Source organism: Candoia aspera, chromosome 2 (assembly GCF_035149785.1).
Source record: "Candoia aspera isolate rCanAsp1 chromosome 2, rCanAsp1.hap2, whole genome shotgun sequence".
NCBI lineage: Eukaryota > Metazoa > Chordata > Lepidosauria > Squamata > Boidae > Candoia > Candoia aspera.
In genome coordinates, this window is record NC_086154.1 from 149,950,654 (window position 1) to 149,966,284 (window position 15,631).

At 45.7% G+C, this 15,631-nt stretch overlaps 1 protein-coding gene across 1 annotated transcript in view; it reads right to left on the minus strand.

Moving 5' to 3' along the window:
* The window catches only part of L1CAM (L1 cell adhesion molecule), a 99,042-nt gene extending 88,475 nt beyond the window's left edge, over positions 1-10,567 (minus strand). Inside the window, 1 exon segment of the mRNA XM_063293000.1 lies at positions 10,389-10,567. Within this exon segment, the coding sequence (XP_063149070.1) occupies positions 10,389-10,567 (179 nt within the window).
* Between the last annotated feature and the right edge of the window lie 5,064 nt (positions 10,568-15,631).

Consider the following 15,631-nt stretch of genomic DNA (forward strand, 5'->3'; position numbering starts at 1 on the left):
ATTAGGCCTCGAGAAGCAAGCAAGTTGGGGAAAAGCACGCAGGGCGTGCCTTCTCGAATTCTTTCAACCCTTTTTCTGAGCCATGGCCTCAGTAGATTTATGTGTTTTTTTCTGTGTAATGAAATAATGAGTTGTTTTTGCGTATGTGTTTCTGCTTTCCCGACATGTTGCAGCTGTGTGTTTGTATATGCTCTGCGCTGGGTCGTGCCACCAGGAGTGAGGAGGGAGAGGGACATAGCAGCGTTCTGAGCTGCGGTCCAACTGCCTCTCCCGTTGGGTAGCTGGGGGGGGGGGGGCGTGTCTAGATTTTTTTTTTTTTTGGCTCATCCCCAAGTTGGATACAGCCCATTTTCAAACCCATTTTTTCTTTTCCTGGCTTCTCCCACCTCAGCAAATTTGGCCCCATTCTAGTCACTTTGTGGAGAGTTATCCTTCCGACCAACAGATGGACAATGTCACAAGTTCTTTCACATTCCATTGAGCTGGAAAGAGTAAAAAGCTCAGGGTTACGGGGTTGTTGGCCAAAGTGATTGCGTGCAACAAGCGAGTATTTGGCTTCCTAACCCTTTGGTCTTCTCCACTGCCAGTCTGCTTCACTCCAAGCTCTGAGAACAGATGTCCAGTGAGATCTAGCGTGAATGCTCAAGGTCATTCAAAGTGGATGAATATCATCCCCCAAACACATTCAACTTTCTTTGCACTCCCAACTGCCTCAACTGCCTCAAACCAGATAGAACTTAAAAGGGTGGATCCGTTGTGTGCTCCCTACCCTGCTTCAATATGCATTTATTTAATTGAGAATAAGTTCCATGATCCTATCCACAACTGTGAATTCAGAACTCCCTCCCACCCTACTCTACTCTACCCTACCCTACCATCCATCTGAGACTGATGGTCCGAGTGGGTTCTCTGACCTCAAAATACTGACATATCACTGGTATTTCAAAACATGGCATATTAAGGCAGGACAATCTTATGAGATTCTCTTGCCAGTTGTGGGTAGAGACTACCCGACAAATATGGCACTTTGAAAGCTGGATCCCCATCCCTCTTGATCAAGACTGATTTACTGGCATCAATCCCTCACCTTAAGGGAAGGCATCCATCTTAGGAGAACACTTATTTATTTTATTTTATTTTATTTATTTTAATCTTGATTTATTCCTGTTGTTGTGTTTTTAATTTTAACCCATTGTAACGTACCCAGTCTTTTATATTGGGTGGGCTATAAAACCTGTACAAATAAATCTGTAAAATGGAAACATGAAGGCCAAGTTCTGCAAGATTATTATTAATTCAAAAGTAATTAGAGTTTGCATATTATACACGGCACAGACACCATAATCATTAGCAAGTTTGGAGCTTGTATTTTTGAAAGCAAGTTCTTATTCACCAACTCTGGAGTTTGCAGCTAAATGAATAGTACCACGTGATACATGATGCTGAACCCACATGTCTTCGGTTTCCAAGAGAGACATGCATTGTAAAGATCCTAAGTATACCAAGAGTATGTTTTAGCCACTTTCAAAACATCATTTGGAGTTTTATTTGGTCTTTTCTTGGGTATGCTCCCTGTTTTCTATCCTGACCTTGTGAAGATACAATGCAGGCTTGGAATGGGCCTGCTAGTTCTAGAAAAAAAGACTCAGTGAAGGACATCTGAAGGAGAAAATCCAATGCTAACACCTGAACCAAAACCTGTAACCTATCAAGGCCCCTAAAGACTCAAGTTAGCCTGTCTAGTAACTGCTCCGTTGGTTTGCCTGGATGCTCACAGAAAATTGCAGATGCTAGCTCATGTGTTACTGCATCAACTCTTTGATGGGAAAAGGGGAAGTAAGTAATCACAAAAGCTGACTTTTGCAGATACTCACTTTGCTAACCGTATATTTTACACGGTAAGCATACAGGCGGTCCTTGTTTAACAACCACTCGTTCAGCAACCATTTGAACTTATGTCAGCACTGAACAAGTGATAGTTACTACTGGACCTCGTACTTATGGCCAGCGCAGTATCCCCACAGTCACATGATTGTGATCTGGGCACTTGGTGCCGGGCTTGCGATTACTATGTTACAGCATCCCGCAGTCTTGTGATCATGATTTGTGACCTTCCCTGCCGGCTTCCAACAAGCAAAGTCAATGGGGAAGCCGGCACAAAATTGGAAGTCGCAGTCATGTGAAGTCCTCACTTAATGACCCACACAGTCCTCACTTAACAACAGCAACTGGGACAGCCAGAACTGCCATCACTAAGCGGCGTGGTCATGTGGTTTTTCAACTTACAACCATGTCACTTAACCACAGAGTTCCTGGTCCCAATTACCGTTGGTAAGTGAGGACTACCTGTAAATCCAATCCTTGGATGTCAAAATAGTACAATGATTGACATATCAACATCATTAATAATCAGAATTTATTGTACAACTATATAAAGGTTGTTTGTACCCTCCTTCAGTGGGCATAACCTTGTGGTCTGTCCCCTGTGCAGTTCAGTAAACTTGGCTCAAGCAGATTGGGTGGTCTCCACTCATCAACTGGGTTTGGGGGGATTTTCCCCTACACATCTTGCTTCCCAGAAGAGCCTGATTCTCCCAGCGACAGAATAAGAGAAAGAACCAGCCATTTACTTGCCCCGTCTCTGCTATTTGTCCCTCTATACTAAACTGCTGGTGTCTAGCCATTCGGGCCGGTTTCCCAGTCCTGCTTCCCATTTGTCAGTGGCACATTCCACCAACTCTGTTCGGGATCCCACCAGTCTGCTTGATCTCCAAATCAAGCTTGCTTTGTAGAAATGGTGCCCTAGGGCTGGGTCAGACCGATGGCAAGGCAGCGGAAACTTGGGGGCAACAAGCTGTCCATTGAACAGCACACTGCAACTGCCCAACAAGGCACCAATTGTTCTGGACCCAGATTCCAGAGTAGTGATGGCACACAAGCCACAAAACGACTACAGAGCTTCCAAATAAACTCCGAGCTCCCACCCCACTACTCTCCTTTCAGAGGCCCTGTTAAAATCTAGGGAGAGAACCTACCCAGACTTTTGACTACTTGTCCATCCTTGGTTCTAGGGCCATCACAGTGGAAGGAGACCACTGAGAATGGCAAGGGCAAAAAAGTGATGATTGCGCTCTAGAAACACTCACCCAGCTTCCTTATTTCTGATCTACATGACTATTAACAATCCTAAATGGCTATGAGAGCTGATTGTCCCCTGTGTAAATTCACAGACAGTTGAGTACACATTTTCTTATCTCCAGGATAGCCTGTCTCCCTGAACACAGAACACAGTACACAGATATGTCAACCTTAGAATTAATGTGATATATAATGTGGGTAGCACTCTTATCCACAAATAGGAAGAATGTTTGCTAGATTTTGCAGGACTGGCCTAATGCAATCCGGAAGAGAGAACTTCTGGCCCTCCAAAGGGAAAGAAACTACAGCTCCCAGGAGCCTTAGCCAGCATGTCCAATCAAGAAGGATGCTGGTAATTGTGGTTCAACAGCACCTGGAAAGCTACCAGTTCCCAACCCATAATGGGTAATACAAGCAGTTGCTTGGGACTGCAGAACTACATGGGAACCAAGCAGATTAGAAATATTTTTTTGGAGGAACCTGCCTGCCCTCCCCCCCCACACCTTTCTAACTCAAGAACCATCAAATAATACCTGGGGTGCTTCAAAGGAAGCCTTTTGTATATAGTCATAGCATTTTACAAGAATTTCAGGCATACTGACTTCCATTTGTAACCCTCCTGTATTATCCTACCATTTCCCCCACTTTTTTCCTTGTCACAGGAAATCTATGGGGAAGATGAAATAGGTGCCTAATCCATTTTAACAGTTCATGCTAGGAATTCTCTGTCTGCAAACATACACCTTCTCGAGGGAGGAGAAATGCAGCTGTGTTTTTTTTATTCCATAATAGTGGATTTGCCCTCAAGAGGTGGGAAATGGGGTTGTAGTAGGAAAATGTACAAGGGGTAAATGAGACCTACTCTAAACAAACTATTTCTCTGGGGTCAAAAAGTATGAAAAGAAGCATGAAAAGAACCAAGGAGATGTCTGAGGGATTTCAGTGGCTGCCAATACATATTGCCAGACAGAGGTGTAGAGACAAAATTAAGATTTGCCTACAGCATAAGTTTATTTCAAACAGCCTTGGGTGTCTGGTGCTGACCACAGCACATACTGTAATCAACTCACTTTTTTTTCAGAAATTTGATTTCTGGAAAAATCAGGATTATAACAAAGGGCAGGATGTGGAGAGTTATAGACATCTGTACCCAGTTGAATGGGATGGATTCTGCTATTATTTGAGCAAAAAATGTGACACTCTATCTTCCCAAATCAGATAAGCCAGTTACATTCTGGCTAGAATCCTATTTTCATATGCGGCAGATACATTTGGAGATGAAGATTTCAAAATGGCAGCCCAAGATCTTGACTCACATAAGCATACACATACACACCTGCACTAATTCAAACAAGGTACAATCTGCAAGGAAATCCCCCTAAATGTGATTTGTTGAAGTGAAAGAGAGCTGTGTAAGATTGTGACTGCCATTGATTTCAAGAGGACCTGTCTGGGAGATTTTCCTAGGACATTGTACCCCATGGGGTCAGATTTTCTATCCTTCCTTAATAGCACACGACATCTGCTACATGTTGCAGCTGTTCCACCTTTTTTCAGGGCAGGGCCTAGCTTTGCAAATAAGATCACAAGAATTATACTCATTTTTACCACCACCTCTTCCCAACTTATCTGTGATGTTAGTCATTTCCAGCTCATCAACAGTCTAATCAACTCTTTCAGTTTAAAAGTTTTCCTGCTTGATCAGGTATAGAGAATCAGCAACCAAGCAATGGGTGATTTCCTAGAGCGGTAGAGGTATTTCTACCATTTCAGCCATGAAGTCCCTTCAGTTGGCTTGTGCCTTTCTGCTAATCTGAATATCATGGATGGTCAAGCAAGGACAAACTGCAAGTACATGTACACAGCTCAGTATCTGAGAAGAAGGGCCCTCACAATTTTATCCACATAGGAAAAGGACCCAGCACCTAAGCAGTGGAGTATCATCTGCAAGTGGAAGCTAAAAGTTCTCATTCCTCTGGTAGCTTCTTTGAGAGGTACAGTAAAAAAAAATCATAGTTCTGTGGAACATCCCTTTTATCTATAATATAGTTCAAGGACACAGGCAAGCAGGAGAGGCATTACGCATGGAACCTATCCTTTCTCTCTCCTTTACCATTCCAATCTTAATTTTGCAGATGCTGAGGAAGGGGTCATGGAGATTCTAGGCAGGCCAATTAGCAGTCTAAGTCTGGACAGAAGGATGAGTCATGATGTCTCCAGTTACACTTAATGGATGTGCAAGTGCAGCCTGGGTGGAGCCGTGGACCTGGGTGGCTTCAAAAGCTGCATCGACCCAGCAGACATTCAGAAGGAAACCCCAGGCTGTGAGGTAGCTGGAAATCCATGAATCCCAGGCTCTTCCTTTCCCTTCTGCCCCTGCCCAACCCCAAACCCGGAGAAAAAGGGAGCCTTAGTCTCCAGTTGCTGGCCTGGGAAGTGCAAAGCTGGGGACAATGTGGTCATTGGAAGAGGAAACAGATTCCTTGGAACAAAGGGCCCTTCATGGAAAACAAGAGAGACCAGGATCTAATGCAGAAGAATAGAGGAGAGCAGAGATAACAAGAGGGAGAAAGGGCCACTGGCCTTTCAAACCTGCAGGAAGGAAAGGGGGGGCACAACCAGGAGGGCAGAGAGCCCCAAGTGAGGGCATTTCTGCAGCTGGGTATGTTGGCCCTTGGTACTTCCCTCCATCCTATCACTAGCGCTATTGACAAGCCGGATTGATGGGGAACATGCCAGACCATAATTCTCTGTTGCCCGGCAACATATAGCTATCTGTTCTCCACCCCACCAGCAGCAGCAAGACAGATTCTCCTGTAAATCAATTGCCACCTGCTGCCCCGTCAGCACCAGCCCCCACTGCCTCTTGTCAGGGCCTTGGAGGAAAAGAGACAGGCGGGGGGACAGGCTTTGCTTCCGTTCTTCCAGGAAAGAGAACATTTTAATCATTAACTATAGTTGGCACGAGAGTGAGAGAATGGGTCACCCACAGGCCAGCACCCCCTCCCCACTGGAATAAAAGAGGCAGAAAAAAACTAGAGTACAGTAACCTCCAAGTGGACTTTTGATTACCCTCAAATCACAATTATGTTCCTGGATATTAACATTCTTCTGTTATTATTTTTAGGCTGATGGAAGGGATAACTGAACAGCACATCTCCCTAATAAGGGAACCAGCAAAATGATCAAACAATATAGCAGGTTGTCCCCACCAAAAAAAGGAAAAGTCAAAGAGAAAAGGGATTTCCCCTTTTACTGAATATAAAAAAAATCAGAATCACAAGTGTGTCCCAGCTTTCCAGAATACATTTCCCAGCCATCTTAATTAACCCAGCTTTGGGGACTTGTTTCACATTATCTCTCAGGGCAGAAAATGCCCTTCATTTCCATTCATTTTTCTAAACACCCAGTTGATTACTGCAGTGTCTGTGTTTGGGCCTTAAAAATTGAAACACTGAAGGTGTCAGCAGATGCTGTGTCCATCACATCATTTCTGAATAAGCAGGACTTTTGTAAAAGTCCAATATTTGGGAGCAACCCTCTTCTCCCCACCTATCCATATTGAGTCAGGGCTTCAGGATCTATTCCTTGTTCTACCAAGCAGGCAAATGACAGAAAATCTTAGCACCCAGACCATACATTTCTGCCTGCCTAATATCAGCAATCTCCACAGATTTGATCTGGTCCTTTTTTCCAAAGTATAAAAATGGCAGGGAAGGACTAACCCTGCACCAATCTGACTATTCCAGATTGTAGATCCCAATAAGAAATGCCTTGCTGATAAGGGCACATCCCCACTAAAGCATGGTTAATGGTTTTCCTCCAAACTGAAATTCAAGGAGAATCCAAGATGTTTGGGAAAAAGAGAAGGGATGCATTTTTGTCTTCCCTTTTTGCCCAGCATGAAAGCTGATAAATCTAGGAGCCATTTGGTGAAACCTACAGATCCATTCTCAAAAAAATGCATAAAATAAAATACATAGATCAGGGTTTCTCAACCTTGGCAACTTTAAGATGAGTGGACTTCGACTCCCAGAATTCCCCAGCCAGCATGGGGAATGTGCTGGCTAGGTTGTTCTGGCAGTTGAAGTCCACATGTCTTAAAGTTGCCATGGTTGAGAAACCCTAACATAGATTGTATTACAAAGTTAAGCATTTTTGGAGTCTAGAGTCTACACATTACTTGTTGCCTACATACATTATTGGATGAAAAGCTAAATTTCAGTTAGAAGTTAGTGAAATTAAATTTGCATTTTTTTTCCTATCCAAATTCATGGACCCGCTGAAATCTATCCGTTGACCCCCATGGTTAAGAATTCCTGGCTTAGATTGTGTTAAAGGTACATCATCAAAAATTAGTGATGAGTTGTCCATACCGTGTTCTTTAAATAGATGAAATAGCTTCCTTCTTGAAATAAAAGCTTGTTTGGAATATTACAGCCACTGGAATCCAATTCTTTATCTCTCTTTTCAGCTTCAATGATTCAGTGGCAAGGGAAAAGCACTCTGTGCATGATAGAAGGCACCCTTTTTAAATGGTAGCTTTACCATAATGAAATAGATCCTGGAGCTGGGCATTCAGTCAAGCTCTCTAATTCTGAATGTTTAAAGAAAGGCAAGCAGGATCAGGTACAAGCAGAATTTTGCATGTATGCTTCCATCATCCTCAGCAAGGTCAGACATCCATACCTTTCAGAAGAGCATTACCTGTAAAACCCACACAGGGTACAACCTACAAGCTAAAAGATCATGACCGAAATACAATACAAGAACATCCTGTTCAGACAACCTCTGTAAAGAGTCTGAGATACATTGAAAGCCACCAGATTCATGCATTATCAACCCCTTGTTCACAGGACCTGGCATTTAAGGAATAAAGGGCCACTCATTCAGTCCCTGTAACCTGGCAAGTTAAGGATGGCCCACAGTGGTGAAATAAATGCACTCTCCTGGTGAGTGCTTTTGGTCATTGGCTTAGTGTTTATGATGAAATTCCAGGCTTCAGCCAGCACCATTTGGACTGGCTGGGCAAGCTCTTGCACGGACTAAGACCTGTTGCACACACACAGTATTGCAGAACCCAATCCAGAAGACTGCCCTGTATGGGTACAGATTCTAATACTTCTCCACCTTGAAGTCATATCTTCACAGGCACTATGATTCTCAGATACCCTGTGTACACAAGGATTCCAAACAAAGCTGAACATTTTGATGTCATAATGCAGTCAGGATCCATATAGCATCCTTCATTTAATTACATGCAAACTGCCTCTCTTCCCGCTTCTCTTTTTCATGCACACACATACACACACACAGGAAAAAATATTAGATGTCTATCACCCATTCCGGACATATTCAAAAGATACTTGATTTAAATACTTGATTTAAACATGAAAGATGATGCGCTAACTCCATAAAAAGCAGAAAATCTAGAAGCTTACCAGTCATTTACCCACATTTTAGTCACACAGGTTGCACTGTGCACATAGCTACATAGCAAATACATGTAAACTTGAAAAATATTACAGACCCTTGGATTCCATTCTCAGCCCCATTCGCCACCCCCCCCCTAATACAGGACAGCAATTCTGCATGCACAATAATATTCCAAACACCAGGGTACCTCCCCACGCTCTTCTCTACAGATACAAACCATCCAATGAATATTCCCTCACAGCCACAAGTCCCATTTATTACACCCCAAAGGGCCTATTGCTTGTATCAACAACAACACACACAGCTCAGCCCACAGCCTGTACTCTCGTACACATTGATCCCCATCTTACAGATCTCCCTCTGAATCTGATCCTTCTGTCCCAAACCATTTGCCGTTGTCCCAGAACAGCTTCACATAATACCTTCCAAAGAAGGAAACGCTTCACCAGAACTGCTTCATCAGAACTGCTACCAGTCCTCATACAAATGAACAGCAGGACATGTCACACCTGCCCTCCGGCACATACAAACACACATAGACTGTACTTAAAAGAAACAACAACCTGAAGCATCCTCAGAACATAGCAAACAGCCCACAACCTTGTGCTGCCAAGGGCAAAGAGCACCCCTGAGATTCTCTCCGCCCCTCTCCCCGCTGTAATTCTAGTACATAAATCAGGAACAACTTGCCCACCCCCCAAAATCAGCTGCTTAAGGCAGGTGATCTCATCCTGGTGCTCCTGGATGGAACAGCTTTCTGCTTTAGGCCCAGATCCAACTGCCACACCCTTCTGCTGCTCACTCCACAGCTATAACTCAGCCCCACACGCTGGCCACAATTCCCACAGTATCTTCCTCAGCACACAATGCTTCCGCTTCTCACACCCCAAGCTCCCTACTCCTTGTACTCTTCACACACACACCTCGCGCGCTGCCGTACACCACCTCTGCTGCGGTGCATTGGTGCATTCGTATACTGATGGGTCTCCTCTTCTTCCTCCCTCCTTCTCTTGATGGCATGGAGAGACCATTCCCCAATGTACCACAAATGCCCCAACCTGCAGACAGCCTTACTCCTTTCCTACTCCTAGTATAAGCCTTTCCCCTTCCAAACACATACATGCACCTGCACAGACATCCTTCACCCTGACACATCCTCCTCCTTGGCACAGATTCTGAACACATAAGGGCTACATATATCTCTGCATTTTCTCCCTCTCATCTCTTTCATGCCCACAGCTTCAGTTCACTCCCAGCCCTGCTTCAAGGCTCCCCACCTCATTCTCCATCTGAAAGATGGTTTAAGAAACTTGTCTGATTTTGATCCCGATCTCTCCTCTAATCCCCTGATCCTCCACACGGGAACCCGCATTCCCATATAGGGCTTCTGCAGAGGGGGACCCCCTACTCCACCCGCCCGCCAAATGGGTGGGGGCCGTTTCCCTCCCACCCTCCTCCTCAGTGTCTTCCTGTAATAAATCACGGACAACCGACTAACCATACCGGAGCCTTTAAGTTGCTCTAGATTCAAACAGATCCTCATCACCCCCACACCCAGCCGCGCAACTTTTCTCAGCGGCGGAGGGGGGCCACCGAAAAACCTAACGGGGAGGAGGATGCTGTCCAGGGAACCGTAAGGAGAAGAATTCGCGCCCCCTTGGGAACCTCATGATTCTCTCTTCCCTTCCAGATTTAGGGAAACCGTCCGTGTTTTTTCGGATCCTGACAAAGACGGGCGGGGGGTGGGGGGGACAGACACACCTCCCAGCCAAGAAACCACCCAGGGCGGTTTTCTACCCCACACACACACACACATCCGACCGTCCATCCCACAGCCCGGAGGTTGATGGAGAGGGCAGGGGCTCGGCTCCTCTCTGCGGTCCACCGTGCCCCCTACCTGAGCCGCGCCCGTCCCTTCCGCTCGCTCCGCGGCCGCTGCTGTCGCCTCGCTGGCTCCTACTGCTTCGGCTGCAGCATCTGATCGATGTGACATAATCGGCAGCAGCGGCGGCGGAGAGTCCCCTCCCTCCGTGCCCCGCCCTGCCCCCCATCCCTCCTCCCCGTCTTTCCTTCCCAGCTCCGGTTCGGCCCCAGAGCTGGTGGGGAGGACTAAGGTGGAAATTGGTTTATTGGCGCGCGCGCACGCACACACACACACACACACACACTGCCGCGTTGTAAGGAGAATTTGGGAGACTTGGGTGGGGTTGGGATGGGGTTAACCCATTCGTCTATTCTCAGCACCCTGGAGCGGGGGTGGGGGGACTCTCGGGTCCCTCAGTTTGAGCTGGGGAGGAGAGGAGAAGGGGTGTCCCCGGTGCTTTAGAAATGAACGGATGAGGTACAGGATGCCTTGGCGAGTGAAAACGAGGCAGATGGAAAGGGGTAGATGGGAGGCCGCAGCAAGTCCGGAGCAAAAATGCAGAAGGCAAGAATCGATTAAGAGAAGGGAGCCAAGCTGCTGAAGCCTTATTTCCTGGATCTGGTGAGTCTGCTTGAAGGTCACGCCCAGATCACCCACTTCCCTTCAAGGCCGTGCTTCTACCCGAAACCCGTTGGGGCCAGCCAGCTGGGTTTCTGGCGCGCATGGGCGCGAGCGGAGTCCGCGTCAGAAGCAGCAGCCGGACCCTCCGAGCCAAATTCCCGATTGAGGGTGCTCAACAGCTTTCCTCCGCTTGCGGCTCTGCTGGCTGGCTGGGGATGATGGCCGTTGTAACTCTGCCGATGGCAGCCCCAGCAGCTTAGCCAAATGAGCTAAGTCAGCGTCACGGAGCGCCGGCATTTTTCTGGGGAAGGAGAAGTCCGGCAGAAGCCGGGCGCTGTAATGGCAGAGGCTAGACGACCAATGTCTTCGCCGGGGCAAGATACGGTCGGGCCAAAAAGAGTCCCGACGCCAGCCGTATTGCTCTATTTCACAGGCCAGAGCAAGGCTTGGCTGTTCCTTCTTGGCAGTGAAGATGCTCTTGGCGACGAAGTTTCTGACGGGCAAGCCAGAAGCTTCCCGGGTGTGGGGGATGGAGAAGCCACAGGGATGAAGAGGCAAAAGCAGCAAAGCAAGGCTTCCTGGACCAGAGCATGTTTGTGTGTGGGGCGGGGGGGGGGGGGGCTAGCCTGGGGCCTACAAGTGGTTTCAGAGCATCAACCCCTGACCTCAGAAACGAACAGAAGAGTTTGAAAAGGTGGATGCAGAAAACTTGATGGATCAAAGGGCTTTGGCATCCCTTGGACAAGGAGGAATGAGGGCCTAACCCAAGGGCTTCCCCGGGGAGCAGGAACTTTGGAAGGATGAGCAAAGGAGTGAAGTGCCCATCATAAGGACATAGGAAGAGCTGGACTGGGTGGAGCAAGGCCTGCCTTCCATAAAGCAAGGGACTTCATAAGACCTCCCTTCCATCCTGTTTTGAGAAGCCTGCTGTTTTCTTATTATTTATTTATCCCAGTAATGCTTATACTGCCCAGTCTAAAGATTCTGGATGGTGTACAAACCAGCAATATCAAAGATGCGTTCAGCAATAATACTTCATAAGTAAAACAATGTTGAAAACATAACTAACATTACTGAAGGTAATTTGACTAATAGCCCTTTAATGCCTTATCCCTGAGGCTGCCTAATCCCCTTTAAAAGACATCTAAGCCAGGGCTCCATCCATAGCAGTGGTGAATAATCTCTGGATGACTACAGAAGGCATTTAACTGCTTCAAAGAGGGGGCAGTCTTGATAGGAGATGAGGCAATTAAGCAAAGGAGGTGAGGCCATGTCAGACCCATTGGCAAGGCCAACGTTTTCCAGGTGTAATTCAGCTTGGGATTTTTCTTTTCCCAAAGGTGTAATGTTGGGGTTTATATCTCCTGCCTCAAATTGGCAGCAATCCACCCTGCCAACTTTCTGTCTATCTGATGAAATGTGGTGGAATTATCATTGGGCTTCCAGGACCACAAAAATGAGTTTGGGAGGCTGCTGACTGCCAAGGTCTGATGTATAATTTAATTCACCCTTTCAGTCTGTGTTCAAGCCTGGCTTGGGGTAAAACCAGCCATGGTTGCCCTGATAGATAACCTCTGTTGAAGGGTTGGGGAATTAGTACAACCACTGTTGATCCTGCTTGATCTCTCAGTAGTTTTTAACCTATTGACCTCAGTATCCCCTTACATGTATAGTTATATATAGTATTCCTATATAGGTGATGATAATGCTAATGAAGATAGCATTAGAAGATAGAGATAGATAGATAGATACAATAGATAGATACAATAGATACATAGATAGAGATGATGGATGGATGGATAGGTAGAGGATAAAGGATGGATGGATGAATAGATAGATTGATAGAGGATAGATGATAGAGGATGGATGGATGGAGATGATAGATGGAGGATGGATTGATGAATTGATAGATGGTAGATGATGGATGGATGGAGGTGAAACCACTGGGAGCGGTGAAGTCCTGGCAAATCCAGCATGCCTCATTAGCATGAGAATTAGCATGTAAATTGAGTTGTCCCACAATGCAACTCTGAGGAAGCTGTTTGTTGCTACTCCCACTTCCTGTCTCTCTCTTTCCCCTTCTTCCACCCAGGGAGAAGCAAGCATGCTGCTGTGCTCTCCATTCATCAGGGCCATGTGCTCAGGCCTTGATGAAGGATTCTGCCCCTTTCTTCCACACAGCCCTTGGCAGCTGTAGGGCTGAGAGTTTAGGGCAAACTAAGTATTTAGAAAGAAAAGAAGAACAAAAGAACTTCATCTTTTCCACCAAGATGGATGTAACAGAACCAACAATAAAGTCGGTAAGAAATTCTTTTACTTACCTTAACCTAATCTGTCTAAGCGTGTGATTCTTTATGCTTGGGAGGGCTGAATGTGTAAGATTAATAACCTGTGTTTCTCTGACATGCTCATTGAAGCTATCTGAGATAATTTTCTTTTTCTGTGCCAGATTCTCAGATGTGTTATAAGCTCTGCTCCATTTCAGTGGTCCTAGCAGGCCACTAAATTGGCTTCATCGAGCTGGATGTAACTAATATGCAGATGCCCCTCCTCTCTGTATCCCAATAACATCTGAATCAGGAGAAGTTGTGCATGTTTGGAACCAGAGCCTTGATGTAGCAGTGGGGTAGATGGCAGCCAAGATTCAACAGAGACTGAATCCCAGCAAGGTGGAGACTTTCCCCAGGGTGGTTTACTTGTTGAAACGGGGTTGTACCCTCTGGGAAAGAAATGGTACAATAGTTTGAAGGTGCTCCTGGAGACATACAGTATCTGTCAGGGGAGGCCAACTGATCTTGGTAGCTTGGGCTGCCTATTGCCAGAGTGAGTTGTATACCAACTACTGTATGGCCTTTCCTGGACAGGGAGAGCCTAGCTACAATTGTTCACACACAGGTAACCTCACATTTAAATTACTGTAAAGCACTCAAATGGGGGCCACCAGAGTGCTTGGTTTGGAAGCTACAGCTGCTGCCAAAGGAGGCAGGTGTGGCCAGGTTGCTGAGTGAGGCACCTGGCCGAGTACATGTCACACTTTTGTTAAAGTGGCAGCATTGGCTGCCAATTAGCGGTTCAGCTGTGACATAGAAGGCGCTAACAACTTGGCACCAGGACACCTGTCAGACGTCCTGTACTGTATCTAATACATTTGGCCAGGTCACTGAAACCATTGGAAAGGTCCTGCCATATGTACCAAAGGCTGCTGGATGCCACCCAGTGCTGCTCATGAGTGAGCCTTTTCCCTGTTGGTGCACATGCATTCAGGAGGTACAAACTTTCAGGCACCTCATGAAAATGCATTTAGTCAGGCCTTCCCCAAATGAATGTTGGAAGAACTTAATGTAAATGATTGTGATTGTTGTTCTATGTTGTTTTAACACAGAACTTTAATTCTTGTTTTAAGTGTTTCTATTTTATTGCAGCTGTTAATGCAAACCATCTTGAGATGCTTCAGCATCTGAGGAATGTATAATGTGTGGAAGGAAGGAAGCACTGTGTGAAGACTATTTTCTCTCACCATTCTTAATCTCCCACCATATAGCTTCACTGGATGATCCTGACAAGAGGAGGAGAAAAGCTCTTTTCTTATTGGCATTCTCCATGTAAAGTGTTACAAGCAAACACCCCTTTTTCCTCACCTCTTCTCCAGTCTATACAACTCCAGATGTTGCATTTGTTCCTCCAGGGGAGCAGCTTCAGACACTTGGTCATTTTGGTGGCCTGATTTGCAACTGTCTTAGTCCTTAGTCTTTTGAGTACCATAAATAGAATTGAACATTATGGCTTAGCCATGTTTTAAGCCTGGCTTCCTGAATAAACAATTTAAGTGCTAATAAGGTTTGCTTGGTTTTTATCTATCTGTATTTTCTAGATTTCTATCCTGCCTTTTCTCCAGGAGCTCCGTGGGGATCTCCATTTCTTTTATTCCAGTAGCAACCCTGTAGAGTAGGTTTAGAGTGACTGGTCCAAATCTCCCAGTGACTTTTCATGGCCAACAGTGAATTTGAATTTGGGTTTCCCTATTCCTAGTCTAACATCTTAACCAATGTACCACACTGGCTTCCAGTTTTGGCTTAAGACGTATGCATCCTGCTACGTTTTGTAAACCATGCTTCATGGTTTAGCAGAATATTGGAATCCAGCCAATTTTTATTTATTCAATAAATCAAAGAATCATAGACTATATGAGCTGAACAGGACCAACTAGATCATCTAGTCTAACTCTTACAGGAATCTCCTGAACAACCCAGTAACAGGGATTCCACCACTCTTTTAGGCTTACAAGCTGCTACAGCCAGGAGATTCCTTCTGATATTTTTGATTTCTTTCTTTTAATTTCAACCTTGTCCTGCTCTCAGTTTCCACAGAAAAAAGTCTGCCCCCTATTATAAGTGACAGCCTTTTAGATGGTCGTAGATAATTCCTGTATTATGGTTCTCTTGTTCTCCATAAACCCTGCTCCTTTAACTTTGCCTCACAGGGCTTGGTTTCCAGGCACCATACTGTCCTGGTAGCTCTTCTCTGAATCCTCTTCAGCTTCTCCATCTCCCTTTTAAAATGCAGTACCTAGAA